The following is a 21,199-nucleotide window of genomic DNA, read 5'->3' as shown; positions in this document are numbered from 1 at the left end:
GGTAAGTAGAAAAGCCAATTAACAGTTTATAGCTTTTAATACAATATGAAGTGGTTTGTGACAGTCATTACATAAGAGTAACCTGCAACTTAAATATTCTTTGCAATTTCTTCCTCTGTATATTTTCCTATCTATAGGAATTCTAGTACACTGGGTAGGCTTACAGTGTTTTCTAATCTCGGTAGATGGCATGTTCATTCACCTGCATTAAAATTCATTGTTAAATAAGCCTCAGAAAAAGGCTCAGAAAAATTAGATGAATATTTTTTTTAAATGCAAGTTTTTTTTCAAGTGGGTATATATTAAACCATGGTTTATGGAAGGTAGTATAAAAAGTTTAAAATAACAAAGTATTTCCATCTGATAAATACATATTTGAGTATTCAAGTCCAGATTACTATTTGCTAAAACCAAAGGCATTTTGAGTTCAATTCACTCCGCCACATGATGTATACCTTCAAAGATGTTACTGCCCAGGCTCGGTCCTGTTCTATCCAAGAGGGAATCTGGTCACGAACACTTCTCTGTGAATCCTTATTGAAGCAAGTTATAAAATACACATAAGTTACTCATATTTTTGTGAAACACTATAATCAGTAATCAAATTGTGAAACTCATGTTTTTAATAAAAATAGCATTGACACCAGGAATCTTTCTGTGGTCTTTTGATAACTTCATAAATGGTTTAACAAAACAAAGGCTACCAATGATTTAAACTCAAGTTATACATTAACATTAAATTTTCTCAACCACTTGAGCCAGAAAATATTTTATTTTTGATTTAGCTGTGTGCACACTTAAAGTACTTTTCCATTAAAAACAGGTGACCTAAATGACTGGCTATCTATACATGCACTCTGAGCAGCTGCCTTCAAAATATAACTCCATTGTACAAATTCAGAGTCATTAAGAAGATGGTTCCTCACACAAAGGGCAATTCTGAGGTAATTCACTAGGCAAAGCATCACTATTGGACATCTCTGCACTAGAAAAGTTTGGCCTCAGCCCTATTTTCCTGCTCCTTATATGTAGGGGATGGAGGAAATTCCAAGAATCAATAACACAGCTTAAGCTCTGATAGAATCTCCACAAGCACTATATCATGTATAATTAAAAAAATTAAACCTTACAATGCTCATTAACCAGTCTGACAATGTCTGCACGGAAATGCACTTCAATCTCTCAACAAATAAGCAACTTCAAGAGTAATCTTGAACATTCAACAGAAAACAGGAAAACTTTTTTGGGAAAGGATATCTCAGTCATGAGTTATGAAATCTGAGAAAGAATAAAAGTAGGAACCTCAGAAGCAACTGTAGGAACAAATTGGAGATGGGTCTGCAATATACATTACAGTTTGAATTGCTGTTGAATCACATATGTTCACAATCTTTCCAAAAACTATGGGTTGTGTGTTAGGACGGGTGGAGGTAGAATTGATGTTAAATTTCATTATACATTTGATTTCACATAGCTTGAAAATGACCTACAGTAATAAAACACTTTACAATCTCCAAGTTCACAAACATTTAATTGAATTATAAAGACTCCATAGAGATGAATCGTGATTTCTATATTCACACTGAAATGCAAAACCTGTAGAGTCATCTAAGGGCTAGTGAACCTTGGAATTAAGAATCTTTTTAGCAACCAGCTACCTAACTAAGTAAGGAAACCTTAGCAATACATTGTGTTTTCAGTGACTTGCCAATTCTGCCAACATGCATGTGATACAGTTGGTGCTATGGATAGTCTAAAAGCGAGGTACTCACACTGGTCTTTACCTTGTACTGCTGGATGTATGAGATATCCTGATAGATATCAAAATGAGACTAAGGGTTAAATGTAATTGTGAATTATGAAAACTGTAGCTAAGCCTGATAGCAATGCACTGGCCTGACTCTGAATGAAAGAGATTAAAAAAAGGAAAGTTAAAGATTCAGCTCACAATTCTCAATTGGGTTAATGTTTCCTAAAAAAGCTTTCAAAACTTCTGTCAAAATATTTGTTTCAAATAAGGACCATAATGGATAAGACTATGGAAAACTTTGGTTTTTTTCTCTATTCTGTTCTACTGGAAAATTATCTTGAAAGTTTACAGGTACAATAAATCTAAGGGACACTTAGTAAACTACGGCATGATTGGTCAGACATGCAACAGAACCTCTGATATAAAAATATCTCCAAATATAGAATTCTGTAGCAGAGGAAAAATATATGCCAAATGTCTATGTCAAAGTTAGCAAAGTGTGGACAATTCCCTCAATCCATTCACAAAGTACAACTTTCAATATATAAGGAGAAAAAGAGATTCAGAAACATTGATTTAAAACCTCCTGAAATATACCACTGAAAAAATAAATTGCAGTTCTGGTAACAGAAAAGGAAAAAAGAAAGTAACAAAGGCAAAAAGTTATGCACGTTAACTAGTTGTCATGTCCAACAACTTCAAACAACTTCATGTGAGTAGTTATTCATTCTTTTAGTGTATCAATACAAAAGAATATAGTAAAAATAAAATTTTAACTTTTCAGGATTTCTGACTGTTCCTTATTTCACAATACACAAATAAATGTAGCTTACTGATTTTCTTACGGTATCTCCAATGATCACACCTGTAAAAGTCTCCCATTCCTACAGAGAATAAATGAACAACTGAGAGAAGACACACAACATCTTTAAGAATAAAAATTAAAACATGCAGTAGCATGGAGGCAAAACAGGAAGATAAACAAAGCCTAGATTCTGAAAGTTATAAGATATTTTTAAAACTGTAGATAATACTATCCATATGTAATTTCCTTTGCAAAATCCAAACTAAATGACTGCAGTACTTTGTAAAAAACAAATAAACAAAAGCAAAAGCTCTGTCCTTTCTCAGTATGACAGCTCCTTCCCAGATTGCATAACTATAGACTAGCTTAGAAAACATAGAACATAGAACAGATAATAGAATAGATCCTGTATCAGGGAGTATATCCAGATCCCATGTCAGCTGTTCTGTCCAAATGTACTTCTTTTAAAAGACCAGAAACAGAATCCATATTTCAGTCATCTTTCATATTATAATATCGAAAAGATGTAGATAATAGAACGTGAGGAATATTTAATAGACTGGTATTGTGAATATATTGGTTGCATAATGAAAGGGAAATCTAAGTTGAATTTATGTATGATTAAATCTTTTACACTTGGTATTTGTATTCAGGAAAAGAGCTTTTAATCTTTTTATGACACATTAGTATGTGTCATAAGTATTTAATAAGTATTTATTAAGTATTTAATCAAGTCCTTTATTCGAAGTGGTAAGCACTTACATTCTCTTCAAAAAGTTCAGGGTGCATTCCTCGTACAAAATGTAGAGCAAACATCAGCTGGTCAGCCTGAATAAAAGCAGTAAAAATGTATTTATATGTGTATTAAAAGTCATCTTTCTGCTTTTTTAATAACAAAATTTAATTAATAAAACACCTCTGTTTCCATAGTAGTGACTTAATGACACACATCTTAACTCAAAATGGCTACATACCTATGCGACTTACTGACAAGCACTAACACAAACCCTGTACCTAAGTACACCTAAATTCAAGAAAAGGAATAAAACCAGGTAATTGTACTAAAGCAAACATTCTAAACAGAATCCATTATTTTTTAAACTGTGCATTGGAAATGCTTGAAATCTTATTACAGCACGTTTCTGAAACAGAATTCGGGAAGAAAAAAAAAAAAACCAAAAAACTGTAACTACCTGAATTTTTCCTAAGTTTATTGCATCACTTGAATTTCAACCAGTCTCTGAGCACTGGAAGAATATATCAGGAATAAGGATTTAATGGAACCATAGAATAAACCACATAAACATTCAAGACAATATTTTTAAATACAATATTGGTTTGTTAAAACTGGTATTGCTATGTCCACACACAGAAACTTTAATAGATGTTTTTTACCAGAGCTGTGCTGGAAAACACAGATTTGTAATGAAGTTAACATGAAAAAAATGGATGTTGGTACTCTGAAAAACCAGGACTAGTAGAAATGTAGAATGAGGCCTCCATCTTTCAAAGTCTTGCAGTAATCTGGACGATCTATTTTAGCAAACAGCAGAAGATGTACACAGATTTTTTCTCATTAAAATTTTAATTAAGCATAAGGATGGTGGTACCTCTTTTCTTCCTTTCAAGAAAGTGAAAAACTAAAGAGCACAAAACACGGGTGAAAGGGAAGAACAGAAGAAGAGAAAATCACACATGGGACTGGGTTAAGTCTGCAAAGCATAGTCATCTCAGTCAGCTGATGAACACAAGAGACCTGCACTCCTATAGAAATCAATTCTATTCTTGACAACATTGTTTGAATTTTCTATGGCATAGTTCCTCACATATGTACCTTATGTGCACCTCAAAATAACAGCCTTACTTTCCTTAATTTCAGAGAATTATCTATCTGAACAATAATAAATTACCAAGAATACTAGTGAAAAATTAATTGCATGGGACTTTGAAGAGACATGACAAGATATGAGGAAGCACTTTATAAGGTATAAGATAGACTATTTGACTAATATTGGTTTTCTCACCTCAATGTCTACTATATTTTTGAGGATAAAATTACCTAAGAGGTAAAGTGAAAGCAAATTCAAATCCAAACAACCTAGTCTGTTCTCTCTAGTAACAAGCAATAGAAAAAGAGGAACTAGCCTCAAGTTGCACCAGGGGAGGCTCAGGCTGGATATCAGGAGGAATTTCTTTCCTGAAACGGTTGTCAGGCATTGGGATGGGCTGCCCAGTGAGGTGGTGGAGTCACCATCCCTGGAGGTGTCTGAGAGACGGGTGGATGTTGCACTTAGGGAAATGGTTTAGTGGTTGATAGGGCTGGGACAAAGGCTGGAATTGATGACCTTAAAGGTCTCTTCCAGCTGAAACAATTCTATGGTTCTATGATTTAGCATAAAAGATTTGAATGGGAAATGTTTGGAAGAATGCTAACTGGACCAAGTCAAATCTATAACGGCAAGTATTTTGACAAACTAACAGCACAGGTCGGACAGTTCCAGTGCTCCAGAAAAGTTCTTGGCAGCATCTCAATTAGTATATTGCACTTCACTAGCATACATGAAGTCTATGTAGTCACAAACATAAGTATTAACTGTAGAGAAAGAAAATCACCCTTCCCAACTCTTAACTTGCTTAAAAAGGTACAAATTTGTATTGGCTGTACAATTTACTAAGACACTAGTGAAGTCTCAGTGTCACAGCAGTCTTTAAAAATTTGCACGGATAAAAGGCTGCTGATGGTGTGAGGAGCTTACTTGTTTTCTCCACTACCAGAACAGGTAATATCATGTTGATATGCTGGATGAATCATTAATCTGAAGCTACACAGTAACACACTTTCAGTACTTTCTAAATTCCAGTCTGATCATTCACAACAAAAAAATCTAGAAATCTCCTCTCTGAACCTTGCTTTTGAAATCTGCTGAAATCTTTTCTGAGATACAAAAAATAACCACCTTCCAAAACTCAAAAGATGTGATGCCTTATATTAAGCCTTCATAGCTGCATGATTTCAAACATACACATTAAATTATTATGAGAATATTTCATAAGAATCCAGTAGGACCATGATAATCAAAATCCTCAGAAATAACTGCTACCTCTGCCCCTTCAATATAGTGTTGTTAGACTGGCAGGACAGGGAAGGAGATGGTGTAAAATTTTCTAGGATCTCTCTCCATTACCACCGATCAAACTCCAGAAATGCATGATTTGTACTATTGCTCAATCCATCTTTGCAAACCAACTAAGCATCCTTCAGCCTGATGCTAGGAGAGAAACACGTTCTGTTATGACTGTTCCATGTGTGACGGTAAAAATCAAAAGTGAAAGGCATATCTATCCTAGGTTTTCACCAAGAAAGCAAGTAGAGAAAAGCCACTTGACTCAAATACAGAGCAAACAAGAAATACATTAAGATCATTATAGAGAAGAATGAGGGAATAGACTGAAACAAGCAAGCTAGTAGGTAGAGATTTGGTGCAGCGTGTGAAAAGAGAAAGAATATTACAATGGGTTTTTTGGTTTGCTTTAAAAAAAAAAAATTAAAACCAACTAATAATCACACAAAACCTTATCACAACAGCTAAGTCAAACACTCTTACTTAGGAATGATAGAAATAAAAGCAAACAGAATTAGAGTGCTCAGAAGACTGAATCCTGGGCCTGGCTATGAAGACAGAATGAAGCAGATATCAGGAGCCAAAGGTAAAGCAGAAATAAGACTAGATTGAGAATAGCCCTCTCCATTAGAAAACCCCTCTGTAGAGAAATGCGAATAAGTAATCTTAATTCTGTCATATCCTAATTTTACGTCCTCCTCATTTTGCATGTTAAATATTTTAAGTACAACACTGCTTATTTGAAGTAGATCAAGTGTAGGCTGACGAAAGAATACTTTCAAATCCAGTGTATAAAAGCTAGAAAACATACAATCTTACCTTAAACAAACAACGACAAACATATTCATACACCGTATGTTTCAGTGAGCCAATAAGTGACTTGATTCTCTCTTCAGTATTACTTGAATCCTAAAAGGAAAGTTTGGATTTCACAGACTCATATGGAAGTAAAAATCTTTTCATGTACTTTGCAAATTTCAGCAAAATTATATGTCTGGACTCTACGTGATACTGGTTCAGGTATGTTGACATTAAGAGTAGTTACTAAACCTTCATATAAATTCAGCAGAAATATACATTGTAGAAAATAGTAAATATACCTTACCCTTTAAAGCTTACAGATTAGAAGCCTAATTACAAGAGAAAAAAACTGAAAGAAGGACAGTATAAAATAAAAAAGAGAAAAGGAAATAAAAAGTTGAGGGAGGTAACAGGTAGTATGAGATTTATCCGAAACAAGTTTGTTTCTATCATGCTGGAATTTGAATTTGATTAATTTATAAAGTAGGACAATTTGGATTCACAAGTTGATTTGACTAATACCTTTTTCACGTCTAAAAGATAGCTTGGGAAAAACAAAGAACTGGATAGAAGAGGGGAACAAAAATCCAAAGAAAGCAAGGAATGCAAAACCAAAAGTTGGGCTATAAATACTTAACATAATAGTCAGGAAGAAAAGAAATTATGAAAGACTGTGAAAATTAGAACAAGAAGGTAGAAGCTAATGATGTGGGAAAGAAGTAATGGGTAAAGAACTTTAAAGGAGACAACTTTGCATAGTCAGAGCCATGTTCCTGATAATGACTGGAGTTGAAGGAAAGTTGTAAGCACAGATGCCAGAATAAAGGAGAATGCAAAAGCAACATGATGAAAGACTGATGAATGCCTTTTTAAAGTGGAAACAAAGAAAAATGAGATGAATTTTGGAGATGCCGAATAAAAAGAAAATGTATTGTTACTCAGTGTGGGTTTTTATATCTAAAGAGTGAGGTGACAGAGGATAAATCCATAATGCTGTGCTTCAATAAGAAGAATATACTGGCCATTAGAATACAGAAAATTAAAAATTACCTTAGACAAAGAGTAAGCTTGAAATTACAAATAAGAGTTAATTTGTTCTCAGAATCATTAAAATTCCATGTGCATGTATTCTGAATATCTAAAGCATAACAGTTCAGCATCACTTTCATCAGTTATTATACTTTATTCTCTAAAAATGTGCAGAACAAGTAACAAATTCTAAGAATCAAAACAGACTGATTTTTCAGTTACATTAACAGCTTCAGGAAAAGAGAACACACCTGTTCACCTTGCAGAGCCCTTTGGAAAAGCCGCAGGAAAGCCGCCAAACTAAACTGGTACATATTGTTAATTTTGGACAAATCAGAGATAATAAAGTACATCTTGCTAGCACTCTCAGCCAAAGGGAGATAGGCATCCCTCTCCTGTGGATAGAAAACATACATACATAAAAAAATAGTACTTTACTGCCATCTACAGGATACTGCATAAACCTTTATCCACTGGAAAAACATTTGGATTACTCCCAATGCTTTAGAAAACTGAATCCTTTCTTATTCTTCAAATTGAGGGACTAGATCTCAGCACTGTCATTAGATTTCAAGATTGGAAGAAAGTTCTTTCAGCAAAATATCCTTTGAATTATGAAGAACATTTTGTAAATTAATCCCTAGGGCACCAAGCCCTCTTTCTCACAACAGGACATGTCCCGAAATTCAAGATAAAATTTTAAAATACACAAATAAGAACACAGAGGAGAACCCTGTAATGTGCTACAAAACTAGCATGTCAGATGAACAGCATCAACAATGATCTACATTTTTGCAACAGCAAGAGATATGGTAAGTAAGAACATACATATGAGCCATACTGTTTTCAATAGCAGATGGCAAAAGTAAAATCAAAACACATTACTTGTTGTTAAGTCCTTGGAGAAAGTTCCTTTCATTAAACTGTCAGGGTTTAAAGTGTGTAGCTATTCATTATGTGTAAAACAAAGGAATTTAATTACTGAAAATACTTTCTATACTTCCATATACAAAATATCTTTTAGTCTAAAAAATTAATTTAGTGTGTTACTGATCTTATACTCCTGTGGATGTATATATCCTCTACATATAGAAGGTGACTAAAAGATTAAAATATTCTTCTACCTTATCAAGGGAAATCTGAAGTCTGTGAGATTCAGCAAGTGATTCTTGGATGAGTGCACTACTTGCTTTAGTTTGATTCAAAGATTCAATCAGATCCTTATTTTCTAGTATATTGCCTTGTGATGTTGCAAGGGTCTGTGAAGGAAAAAAAAAACCTAGTCATCCATGTTACATTAAAAAAATCTGTAAAGTAACCATTTTGAAAGCTGTCCTTCTTTCTGACCTGAACATATTTCTGAAGTATTGAGAGTACTGAATACTAGAACGCAGGTGGTTACTCCAAAGCTGAGACCTTGTTTTAAAGCACGGAAAATAAAAGTCAAGAACAAACTCCAAAAATACTGATTATCAAATTCTAAAACTTACATCATGAGAAAGCTTTTAAGAATTATTTATATGACCAGCGTCCTATGCACAAATATCCTCACAGGGGGATGTCTTCAGTAAAGACACTTCAATAGAATTTTTTAGTCGGACAACAGCACAAATCTGGCTTCAGCTTGTCAGTTAAAGTAGTTCTGAATCACTACCTGTTTCTAAATCACTACTATTTCAGGATAACTGGAGGTAGAGATTCATTAGTTAGAAGAGCAGAATGCAGTTCATCCTTTAGCTGAAAAGTTGAGGACAAGATCATCTGTTTTTTCAAGAAGTTTGATTTTGCTACAAGAAATCTTACTGTGCATTATGAGATGGCCACAGCATGAATGTCTTTATTCCAAGGCTTTTGGAAGAAAGCCAGTACAGTAATTCAGATGGAATGCTAATGTTGTTTTAGGGTTAACTTGAATTTAGCTAGCACTGACTTTCCTGTCAAAGTCCATGTAGCGCCTCTGTTTCCACTGAGCTTTACGTTTCTTTCCTCGAAGTTAAAGCCTATTCTGATTTCAATGCCAACAAGAACTCCTATGCAACCTGATCTAGGTGACTTCTAGGTGGCTTCTGCAGGGGGATTGGACTAGATGATCTCTAAAGGTCCCTTCCAACCCCTACCATTCTGTGATTATATGATTCTATGAAGAATGCCAAAGTTGAAAACAACCTCAGTGTTAATACTTGGCTACTTTTTGTTGCAGATATCTCAGGTAACGATCACTTGAAAGTTTGCATGTGACAATTCAGATGGGACAAATATGAAAGGTTTTGGAGTTACAAGATGATGCATAAAGTTTCTTCTAAAAAGTGGACCTTTTTTGTTACATCTGTAAAGTCTCAACTTCCGGTACACATTAAGATGTTGAACAACGATCAACTTTGAATATGGAAATTTTTTTAGAGAACATGTTTCCCTCTGCCTGTAACAGGAATCTGCACTGTCATGGTTTTAAAAAAGGTTTAAGCCAGTATTTGAGACTTAATAGGGCATTTAATAGGGACAGTCAATATAGAAATTCAAACCACATTAGATAATTATGTGTAAGATTCTAAAATTGAGCTTATCGATGGCCAGTCTAAGAAAGTTCAGTTTACTACTTTTTGAGGAATCAGTAGAAAAAACTAGTGCACGCTCATGTTCATTGTCCTGGGTACTACAAAGTTCTGACACAGCTACAGATTGAGGGTTTTGAGGCACAGGGCAATCTCCCTGCATCTGTGATATTTTTAGAAGGAAGGAGGACTTGAGGATCCCTTCCTATTGGACTGAGATACAGTTTCTGTGAAATTCCTAAGATGCAAATAAAAAAGAAAACAATTCTTCTGCTTGGAAGCTACCTTTTCTTGTAGAGGTGTACAACTATTTCTGAGCATAATTGTTTTAATTGAAATAAGAAAGTACACTGAAAATTGAGACTACTAATTTCAAATGAGAAAGAAAAATGTTAAATATAAAGAACAACACCATCCTTTGCTAAAAAGAAACAATTGCAGAGAATTACAGTTTTAAATTTCTTTCAAAACAGAATCACTTCTTAACTTGAGAAAGTATCCTTTGACATGACTCACAAGCTAAAAATTATGGGTTTTTGAAAATTCATAATTTGAAAAATCAATATGAAAATTGTTAACAAAGCTTTCTATTCCCAATCTATTAAAAATAATGAAATTTCTAATAAATCTACATGAGCTTATATCTAGCCCAATAATTCAAATATTTAACTTTGACAATGCTTATTGCATTGAATGGTTTCATGACAGATGTATATATCTACTTTACTCTCAACAGCCCCAAGCAAATACTGCTTTCATTTTTTCAAATCATTTCACCACCTTCATTCTAACACATAACAACATGAACACTATCTTATTCATCTAAAAGATTTAGAAGAAATAAATTTGTTTTACCTCCAAGAGAGATTCCTCAAGCTTTGCTAACTGTATTTTCTTTTCTTCTTCTTGTTGTAATAGTTTTGTCTTCTGCTCTTCCAAATCAGGCTTTTCATGCTGAATTGTTAAAGCCAAAAGCTAAAATGAAAGGAGATTATTCAACAGGACTAAAAGCACTCTAATACTTCATAATATATTTTCACTAATTATAAAGCATAATATATAATCATCATATAGCATTTTATAGTCTATTTTTTTTAACTACTGTGAACCATATCCTTATATGTAACAGTAGATGCAAGCCATCTTATCCACATTTTTTTACATCTCATTTTAAGCCTCTTCTTAGTTTGGAAAAACTCATTTCATGCCAAATAAAGAGATTTCTCTTCACTTAATTGTTCTCTGTTTTTTCCCCCCTCTTCCATGTGTATGCTATATTCTGCATCCTAAATGTTAAAAAAAAATACTCAAAAGCTACTACCATTTTGAAGGAAGTAAAATATACAGATTTTTGGATTCATTATATTTTTCCTGTACACAAAATATCTAGATGCTAATAGTACTCTCTAACTAGCTCACTGGAGAGCAATAGCAGAAGCATTTCCATGGTACCATAAATGAATCTTGAAGAGAAAACAGAAGCTTAGTATTTAATCTGTTGCAGTTGAAGTCAATGAAATAGCTTTCATTTTCTCTATTGGACTCCTTACTTTTTTCCAAAGGGCATAAAATCAACATTTTAAAATGTAAATTTAGTTTTAGGATCAATTTTACCCTTTATATTTGCATGCTAGAAAATATCAGTGTGATCATTAATGCAAACTGCACTTAGGGCTTCTACCAGAAGCTGGATGTAGCTATGAATGTGTACCACACATAAATTACTTTTTACTGTAGACGCTTACCTGTCCCCTTAAGCCACTTCCTGTTGTGGTAAAGTTTACTTCTGTAACAATAGAAGCAGCATCAGGTGGAATGAATGGATTTGGGTTCCTTGTCGATAGAAAAAGACGGAATTCTTCATTATAATCTACCATTTTTTCACCTATTTGAACAGCATAACGAGGTCCTGTAAATAATAAAAGGATGTTATATTCACTTTCATTGGAAAATCATATAATTATCTGAAAATAATGGAGTTTGTGTAATTCATTATGTCTAATAGACACAAATAGATTTTATAAAATATATCAATTGTTCAGAAAGAAAGAAAAAAACCTTTACAATTTAAAGAACATAAACTATCCTCATTTGTTAGATCAAAAAAATGTAACAATACAGTACTAGTTAAAAAAACTACATAGTGAGAATATTTAATATACTAGAGTAGTTCCTTACCCAGTACAAAAGCATAAATCACAAAAAATGCACTTGAAGTAAAAGTAGTACTAATGACTCTTTGAAATCTTCAAAGAATTAATAGGAGACAAAACTGCAAAGATTATGCACCCAAGAATATCCCCTTTGTGTAAGAATCCTGTAATAATTTAAACATCTTAATTATACTTCTATGTATGTATACCACTCTACCAAAACACCGTAGCCATAATTAGATATTGGCTAAGATGCTTCAGCATTTTCTGAAAGTGATGCAAAACTACTAGAATTAATCTCTGGATCTGTTACGTTTATTTGCACAATCATATCATACTTTCTATAATAATTGTTAAAGAGAAAAGTTATTAAACTAGAAATGATGGAATATCTAGTCATTATATGGAAAGAAAAATAATCCATTAAGAAGTATCCCATAATTTGTCTCATTACAAACACATTTAATTTTACTACAGTATGAAAGAAAAAATTGATTTCTTAAATTTCTTCTGTCATGGTTTCAATCTCTGTTTATACTCATAATATTTTGACACTTCTCAGTATGCCTATCACAGAATGAAACTATTTGCACGATCTTCCACACCCTCCTGACACCACAGGTTTCCATTCTAGAAGGGTCAAAAGAAAGATAGACTCAATCATGTAAACAGAGTAAGACTTTATCTCCTGATACTAAATAAGAATGAAGAACAGAATTATAAGATTAAAAGTTTCAAAGTGAAAATTTCCTTTACAGAGAAATTTCTGAGGTGGCACAGTTAGGTGCTTCTCTATTTCTAGCACTAGGAGCAGATAAGAAATGTTCTATGTATAAATCTCTTGCTAAAACACTGGTAGAGATGAAAATCACATACCAATTTTGCTTCTGAGCAAGAATCAGAATAAATTTTAGGCCTAGGTTGTAAAAATGTCAAACAGAAAATGGAAGCTGTATAAAGACAAATTTACTGCAGTATAGATATTTTCACAGTTCTATTTACGTTTCATTCCAAGTAAAGAAAATATGTACAGTCATCACAAGCGAAATCATGCAGATAAGCCCCCTACCCTCCAGATTTTTACAGAGAGCAGGAGTGCTTGCCTGTGAAGTGACTGAAAAGACTCAAATAGTGACTTGTTCTCCCCTTTCAAAAAACACCTCCCTAGATTAGACTTGCACAGATCTGGCATTAATCTGTCTCATTAATATGCAAAAGAGGATATCTGAGCGTTATGAAAGATTTCCTCAAATAAACTAGTAAATTTTAATTTCATCTGCTTTCTCCACAGTTCTGCAGACATATTCAGCTCTTAATTTAATTTGATTCCTTGAGTAAAATCAGTTAAGTTGCCCATCATACTGTATCTCTGCTTTCCAAAGTCCAGCAGAAGCTTGTGAAAAAACGTAGAGATATTCTACCTAGCCCCCGACTGATCCCTGAAGTTACCACTTTGGTGGAGCTCTGAACTTTTACCAAGGATGAACAAGCAGACATATCTGTAATAGAGTGATTTAAAGTAACAATCTCTTTTCACTAAACAGACCCTTCCTATGGAGGAGACAAATGTATCTAAAAACTCTACAGTATTTACATTTATTTTTACCATGTATTTACATTTAAAGTACTACTGCTATCTGACTGGCTATTAGATCTCAATATTAGATGAAATGATGGCAAGAAGTGGTCTTGAGATATTTTCAGTGCGCAAGTCATACTGTAAATTACATGCACAGGCTGTGGTACATGTTGAGGAATTAACACTTGAGGCAGAAATATAATTGCTAACAATAATGTAAATATATATTAATTACACTAATTTGGAAGGTATTTAAAACATACATTGTTGTACCATTTTTAATCCACTCAGATCTTTAGATATAATTTCAAAATACACAACATCAATCAACATAGCACATGCTATGATCCTTCTCTTTTTATCATATCGGTCATTTTAAAGCAATTAAATCCAAAGAATTTATATATAATTATGTGGAGTATATTATCTTTCCAAAGTAGTGATATTGTAAAATGTAAATGTGGGGTTTCTTTAACTTTTATTGCATCACTTAAGGAGACTCCTTTCACTAAATTCCACTGTTTTGCTGATTTTTATGACCCCACCATTCCAAAGTCGAATCAAAGACAGACCTGTGTGCCTTCTTTAGTTTCAGTCAAATGGAACAGAAACAGCAACAGCAACATTCTAAAATTCTGATTTTTAACTGCACAACTAGTTGTGTAATTTCTGGTGTATTTAAGGCCCAAATTCCTAAGTAAAATTATATGTATGAAATTATCACTAGAAAGCAACTTAAAATTTAAATTGTGAAGAGTTGATAAAAACACTTTATTCTAATTCCATTTAAAAAAAAAAATCATTAAATACTTTCCTATAGGTTTTCCCACTTAACAAACAAGGAGACATCTCCAATGTATTTCATGGACTGAAGTCTTAGCAGCAGGTTAATGCTAAAGAGGAGAAATCTACACAGTAATGTTTTGAGAAAAATCGAGTTTTATAGGATATATATATAGACCTAACCTACAAAGGTTTTGAGCAAGGATTAGTAAGTATCATGGTCATTTACCTTGAGCAACAAGGTCTTTTCTTAGCAACGGGTAAAGCACAGGCTCCACTCCATCCATTTCCTGTATAATAAGTGTTTTCCCAAATCTCACTGCCAGCTCAAGAGCAGTTAGGAAGTTGGTGTCCTGAACAAACAAAAACAAATTCCTTTGACTTTTTTATTTTTTTTTTTAATATTAACACCAGAATGAACAGGAAGGCATTATATCATAAGTCTAAAACTAAACTATATCAAGAGTCTAAATCTAAAAACAAGTAGCATAGTTGAAAAATTCTATTAAAAGCATCATATGATATCTCAGGGTTTAGAAGTGTTTAATTTAAATAAGTTTGATCTGTTTAGCTACACAGGCAATCTATTTAACATGTCTAGCTCTCCAAGTGGTGCACCAGAAGAGAGCAGGCCCACCACAGGTCACATCTGTCAAGCACACCTGGAAGTCCTTGCTGGCTAATGCATTTCAAACATTATTAAGTAGCTATATCTTGAAACTGAATCAAGACTTGACAAGATGCATGTGAATATTAAGATACTTAAACATAGTCTTTTGCATTCTCCATTACAATCAATGTAGATCCTAGACAATGTAGAAACTACAAGGTAATCAAGCCAATCAGCTAGCAGGGGAAATATTTAATTACCCAAATGTTTGTATATAGTACCATCAGAAAGTATCTAAAAGGCCAGCAGCGAGCTTGTAGATATCTGTGGAACACCTACATTCTGTTGAAATAGTATCTTGAGGCCACGTAGGGTCCAATAAGGGACTTTTGAAGGGCACTAAATACCTGCCTACATGTGCGCAACTGAGCCAAGCTTTGCCACCCATGTAAACAGTGACATGTAGACAATTAATCTTACATACCTTAATCTGAAACTGAATTCCAACCTGTTATTTCCAATGTAGATAATACAATGCAAAAACCATAGGGAAGAAGTGCATACACACTCCTGAAATGTAGTCAACTGCAACCAAGAATACAAGAAACCTCTCTATTCACAAATCTTTTACTATCCCTCAGCAGGAATTATTGACACTCTTGGAAAGGATAGTACAGAGGCAAATTTCTAGAAGTAATAACTGATGTTGACCCTCCAATTTTAAATGCTCTTAACTCCTCCTTGAGTAAGCAAATTTTCAGCAGCATGCAAGAACCACTGTAACCTAGAATTCTGTGAGAAATTATATGCTTCACAGAATATAACCCTATATACGGTGATTGCTGTCATACTCCTTTAAAAACCACTCTCTAAAGTCTGGAATAAAGCAAGCTCAAGCAGAAGAGATTTTAAGACCACAAGAAAATACTACACCTGCTGGTTAATGACTTCCAAACGTGATTCCTTCAAATGTGTCTTCAGCCATTCAGTAGCCTGAAAAGAAGGGTCTACCAAAAACGGGCAAACTTTACTCTAGAGGAAAAAGAAATAATATATATAGAGAGAGACATATTCACTGAAATGGGGGTTGTTAAATAATAAAATTGAATGGAGTCCTTTTGTATTTCCCCAAATTAATGGTACAGTCATTTAAAAATATTTTTCATTAACAAACTGTTTAAAGAAACAGTAACAGCCTAATAACAAAAATGATAGAACAATAGAAGGAATTTTATCTGTTTCATTTTATAGATTCAAAAAAAGAAAAAAAGCGAAAGATTCTCCTCATGGCACTAGATGTTTAATTTCTAGCAGATCTAGTAAATTACTACACTGTAACTACAAATTTATACACATAACTGTGCAATTGCATATGTATATTTAGTATAAATTATATATCTACATTTAACTACATGATAAAACAGAATCATGACTATAAGCATAGCATTATCATTCTTTTTTCACATATTATTAGCTACTGCCCTTAAGTGAATGGCATTTCGTATCCTATGTTACAAAGCTAATCTGATCAAATCAGAGGGTTTAAAATCTGTTTGGAAAGTATCTGCATATAGCTTTTTTGTTTTCTGAGAAAAAAATAATTAGAAGTCACAGAAAAGTTAACATATGTAGGACATAATGTTTCAATAAGGGCATTGGTGTTAATGATTATTCACACTTTGAGCCTAAGGGACTGATGTCAGGTTTTGTTTGCTTGACATATGGAAGAAAACCGTAAAAATGAAAACCAGAAAATATGTGCTTTCTTTAACTATTTTTCTCCTTTTGCTCCAGAATACTCAGTTACATAAGTATTTGGAGTTACATAAGTATTTGTTTCTCTGTGTGTGTTTTCTGGTGCTAGGAAAATATCACAAATAAAATAGTTCAAAATTCCGGAAAGATGCCATGTTACTGAAATCTGTAGAAACTTAAAATACTTCCAAGACAAGACAAAAGCCTAAATTTACCTGCAAGATGACAAGAGCATTTTCTATTGAAAGGTCATCTGATGGCAAACCTTCACTTTTCCAAACTAATTCCTCACTTTCTGTACACAGGAACCGCCGTAAATCAAACCCTGATAAAAGAAAGAGTGTAAGTTTTTGCTATTGTTTATGCTCTGCAAAATTTTTAAGCATTTACCATTTTATTGAAGACTCTAATACAATGCAAGTCAGAACATTTTCCTTAAATATATTATTTTATTGCTTGAACTTATCGTTATGATCTAGTTGAAGTGATAAAAAATACTTAATGGTGTTATTAACACACACTGATAAAAATTATTACTGAAAAAGTAGTAGCATTCAGAATGCACTGGTAAATTTAGAATAGTTAATGTGAACACATTCATTGATGTAAACTTTTCTTCTTAACCAAGAACTACAGAGCTTAATCTTAAGAATTTATGAGAATTTATGAAGTTAATAGAATAATAGTATTCATCATCTTAATAGAATAATCCTAAGAAATTGTCTGTCGGGATAGACAAGTATTTATTAAGAAAATGTTGTCACTTTTCATTTGGGAACACCAACACAATAGAGACTGTTCATTACATCCCAGTGGCATTTCTCACTTCCTCACTCAAGCTTAATTACTTATACACACAAACACAGACACATAAAAAATTACTTTCAAGGCCTGCTGATTTGGTCCATTCATCCAAGCTGTTTTTCCTCTGATCCTCAGGAGCAGCAGAAAGATAGGTAATAAATGCAGCTGCTAACTGAGCTCTTTTAGGCAATGTAGCCAGTTCATCTGTTATTTCTGACACCTTTTAAAAAACAGAATTACAGAACATAAATGTGTATTGAATGTGTATTGTGTCCAATACTACATTAGTATTAATATTTCTCATCAGTTACTAAAAAGTCATAGCTGAGAACACAGTTGAGACAGTCTCTTCTTGTATTTCAGATATCTATATTCAGCTAACCTTCAACAATACACACATGAATGTATGTGAAAAGTTCTTTTAGCTCTTGGCTAGAGCATGGACAGATATTTATGAGAATTTAGCTACTAAAAATCTATGAATTTAATGAACAGTACACCTTGTCACTGACAAGCAACTAGGTAAACAGCAGTACAGTAAGAAAAATAAGCACTCTAAAATGTGAATCACAGCAGATTTAAATCTGCACTACATCATTTCTGCTTTTAAATATTCCAGTATTTTGGAGAAAAATTTGGTGTATCAAAAGAATAGATGACTGCTGTAACTTGTCTGGAAGCATTGCCACTTTTTTATTTTAATCAAGCTGATTTTAATAAAAAAGTGAAACTGATACATAAACAAAAGAATCAAATTTGTATTGCTTCCTCCTTACTTTAAAGGAAAAAAGGAATACACTTTTTTCATCATCTTCAATACAAGATAAGTTCCTGAGTAATGTATCTGCCGGTTTGGTTTACAGAATACCATCAATAGGTAGTCTCAAAAATATGAAGACGGGGTAATATACCAGAATCAGTAACTCTGAGGGATCACTTTTAGAAGCATTTAACTCTGGGGTTCAAATATATCCAATCCTTACTATAGCAGATGGAATAGCTGTAAAGCTACTTTCAGAGGAAAACCTTCATTTTTTTCCATTGTCCTGGTTAACCTACATGAAGGATTCATAGGATTCATAGGATTCATCTAACCTTCTTTGGCTCTTCAAAGTGTAGGCACTTAGTCTAATTGTTCAAGCTTTTTTCAGCATCAATGGAGAGATAGGACCACGTCTCTCACCAAGGATTTTTTTTTCCATGTTAAGACATTGGTATTGCTTTCTGGAGGTGACAGCTATTTTCATCTTGTATATCTCTTGAAATTTTCCTTTATTTTTGACACTGAAGAAGGGTCTATGTGTCAAAAAGCTTGGGAGATTCTCTCAAGTATATTATTTGAGCAAATAATATATGCTCACTTTCCCTACTTGAGAAGCAGAAATTGCTGCAGATGCAATCCAACATTTTGATTAGGTCTACATTTTCATTTGCATAAAGGAGGCATGTTTTAAAATAGTGATTGTTTAATTCTTCCCCAAAATCTGTCCCTTTTGGTTATATCTCAATTTGTAGCTATGTTATATAGATACGGTAACTCATACAGGAAAGTAAAAGGAAGTTTCAGAGGAGAAAAGCTTTTATTTCTAATTAGAAATTAAATAATGCACACTTAGGAGACATGCAGAATGACGGTAACTCACATTGTGCAAACACTGCAAAACTGTATTTTCAGACTGTCAGCTGTAAAATGTATAAATGAAAATCTTCACTAACCTGGGTGCTCCATCTTATGTGTTCTCTGTCAAGTTGACTTATCAATACCTCTGCAGCTTTCAATGTTTTCTGAGCCTTACTTAGCTCGGCTTCAAGTTTTGCTGCTTCTGTTGTTCTACTCTGGAATCTGTGAAATAACAACTGTTTTTAATTGCTGTCACGAACTACAAAACTTAGGGAAAATTAATTTCAAGGTAGTTTTACTGACTGAATTTGTAATTAAAACCTCCATGAAGAACACAACTACAATTCTTTTTTTAAGTCTTCTGCTTCTAATCAGCAGATGAGTTTGTTGGACTTTCAGCTAACAAAATTTAGATAGATGTACAGGTGAGATTTAAAAACTTGAAACAGATTATAAGATGTGAAAATCATTCTTTATTCTGCTTAAACACCCTGACTTGACTTTAGAGGTAGTGTTTTTTTCTGCATCTAGTTGGGACAATAACAAACAAATTTAATCCATGAAGCCTTTAAAGGAGAATATTGTTAATTCACACAGATAGCTTCAGTTCAATGCACAATACTCTATTTTGTAAACTAGTATGAAGTAAGAATATGCCCCAAACAATAAGGAAGGTTTAGGTATTATTTTGAAATTTTAATGACCCCGCAAGCTTAATTACTATTTAATTAAAATAATCAATGGATTTAATAATTCACCTTTTTTAAGTAATATATTTAACTGTAATACATAGTATGTAGTTAACTGAATTTGAAGAAAGTTTGAAGGTTCATCACCACAATTTTTGTGCCAAAGTGAGTCATGTATTTGATGAGCTGTTAAGAAACAAGGAGATAGCTAACTAGCTGTTAGAAAAGTAGGCCATCCTAAAAGAAACAGAACTGCCTTTATTCAAGCTGTGATCAGTAAAAATCTTGTATGGAACATTTCCAGAAACCTAACGATGCATAAAAGTCCTCTTAGATTTAAAAAGCGAAAGACAGGCTGCTTATCTTTGACATCTACATCTACACTGAAGGCTTCCAACAAAGTCAGTAGTGAGATGCAGGTACTTTTAAGGAGCATTTAATCTGATTTACGAGATTAACTGTATTCTAAACATTATTTATTTATCTCCATTGATCATGCAGATAGCCTAATTATCACTCCTTCTTATGTAACTCTCTTGCAGAGCAGGAAGTTATATTTGGTTAAATTTAGTTATTCATATTGTAAAATCATCTATATTTTTATTTATATCTTGAAATAAACCCAACTTACTTATCTTTCAGTTCTGATACTTTTTGACCAACAGAGTTCAGAAGATCTTCTAACTTTTGTTTTCTGTCTTCAGTTTTCTTTAGATTACTATAAAAATGCAACATTTATTTTAAGACTATGAATGCAAAGGAAAAAATAAGCATAAATATAACAGGAAAGTCATTTACATGGAGACAGTTCAGAGACAGTTCTTTCCTGGGATTTACATTAAAAAAAATCTGCTTTCATATAGAAAAGTGAAATGAATACGAAATAACTATGTAATAACTTTTTTATCCTAAGGAGAAATCAATTGTGCTTTGTACATGCCTGAAAAAAAAAACCAAAATACACATCTCATAAAATAGCATGAGCTTCACTGACAATAGATTTTAATCTTATCTATGATGTTCTTTTCTCCCTGACATATTTCATCTGAGATAGGTAATTCATGATTAGTCAAAAAATATCCAAAGCATAGCTTCTAGGAAAAACAAACCATTACATGATTATGTTTTCTGTCTCAGCAAGGATGT

General features: G+C 33.2%; 1 protein-coding gene across 2 annotated transcripts in view; it reads right to left on the bottom strand.

Annotated features, from left to right (window-relative positions):
* DYNC2H1 (dynein cytoplasmic 2 heavy chain 1) overlaps window positions 1-21,199 on the bottom strand; it is a 158,126-nt gene that overhangs the window by 70,126 nt on the left and 66,801 nt on the right. Inside the window, exons 60-73 of one of the 2 annotated variants that reach the window (XM_062020393.1) lie at window positions 20,685-20,771; window positions 19,460-19,586; window positions 17,822-17,963; window positions 17,134-17,264; window positions 16,118-16,216; window positions 14,804-14,927; window positions 11,805-11,968; window positions 10,915-11,034; window positions 8,632-8,766; window positions 7,759-7,902; window positions 6,497-6,586; window positions 3,318-3,383; window positions 2,584-2,634; window positions 456-533 (exon numbers count right to left, since the gene is read on the bottom strand). In XM_062020393.1, the coding sequence (XP_061876377.1) occupies window positions 456-533; window positions 2,584-2,634; window positions 3,318-3,383; window positions 6,497-6,586; window positions 7,759-7,902; window positions 8,632-8,766; window positions 10,915-11,034; window positions 11,805-11,968; window positions 14,804-14,927; window positions 16,118-16,216; window positions 17,134-17,264; window positions 17,822-17,963; window positions 19,460-19,586; window positions 20,685-20,771 (1,558 nt within the window). The remainder of the gene's footprint in view (window positions 1-455; window positions 534-2,583; window positions 2,635-3,317; window positions 3,384-6,496; window positions 6,587-7,758; window positions 7,903-8,631; window positions 8,767-10,914; window positions 11,035-11,804; window positions 11,969-14,803; window positions 14,928-16,117; window positions 16,217-17,133; window positions 17,265-17,821; window positions 17,964-19,459; window positions 19,587-20,684; window positions 20,772-21,199) is intronic. The other variant, XM_062020394.1, reaches the window with a different exon arrangement.

The sequence above is a fragment of the Colius striatus genome, chromosome 1 (genome assembly GCF_028858725.1).
Source record: "Colius striatus isolate bColStr4 chromosome 1, bColStr4.1.hap1, whole genome shotgun sequence".
NCBI classification, from domain to species: Eukaryota; Metazoa; Chordata; class Aves; order Coliiformes; family Coliidae; genus Colius; species Colius striatus.
The sequence above is the reverse complement of the archived record's forward strand: the minus strand, read 5'-3'. Positions and strand labels throughout refer to the sequence as shown.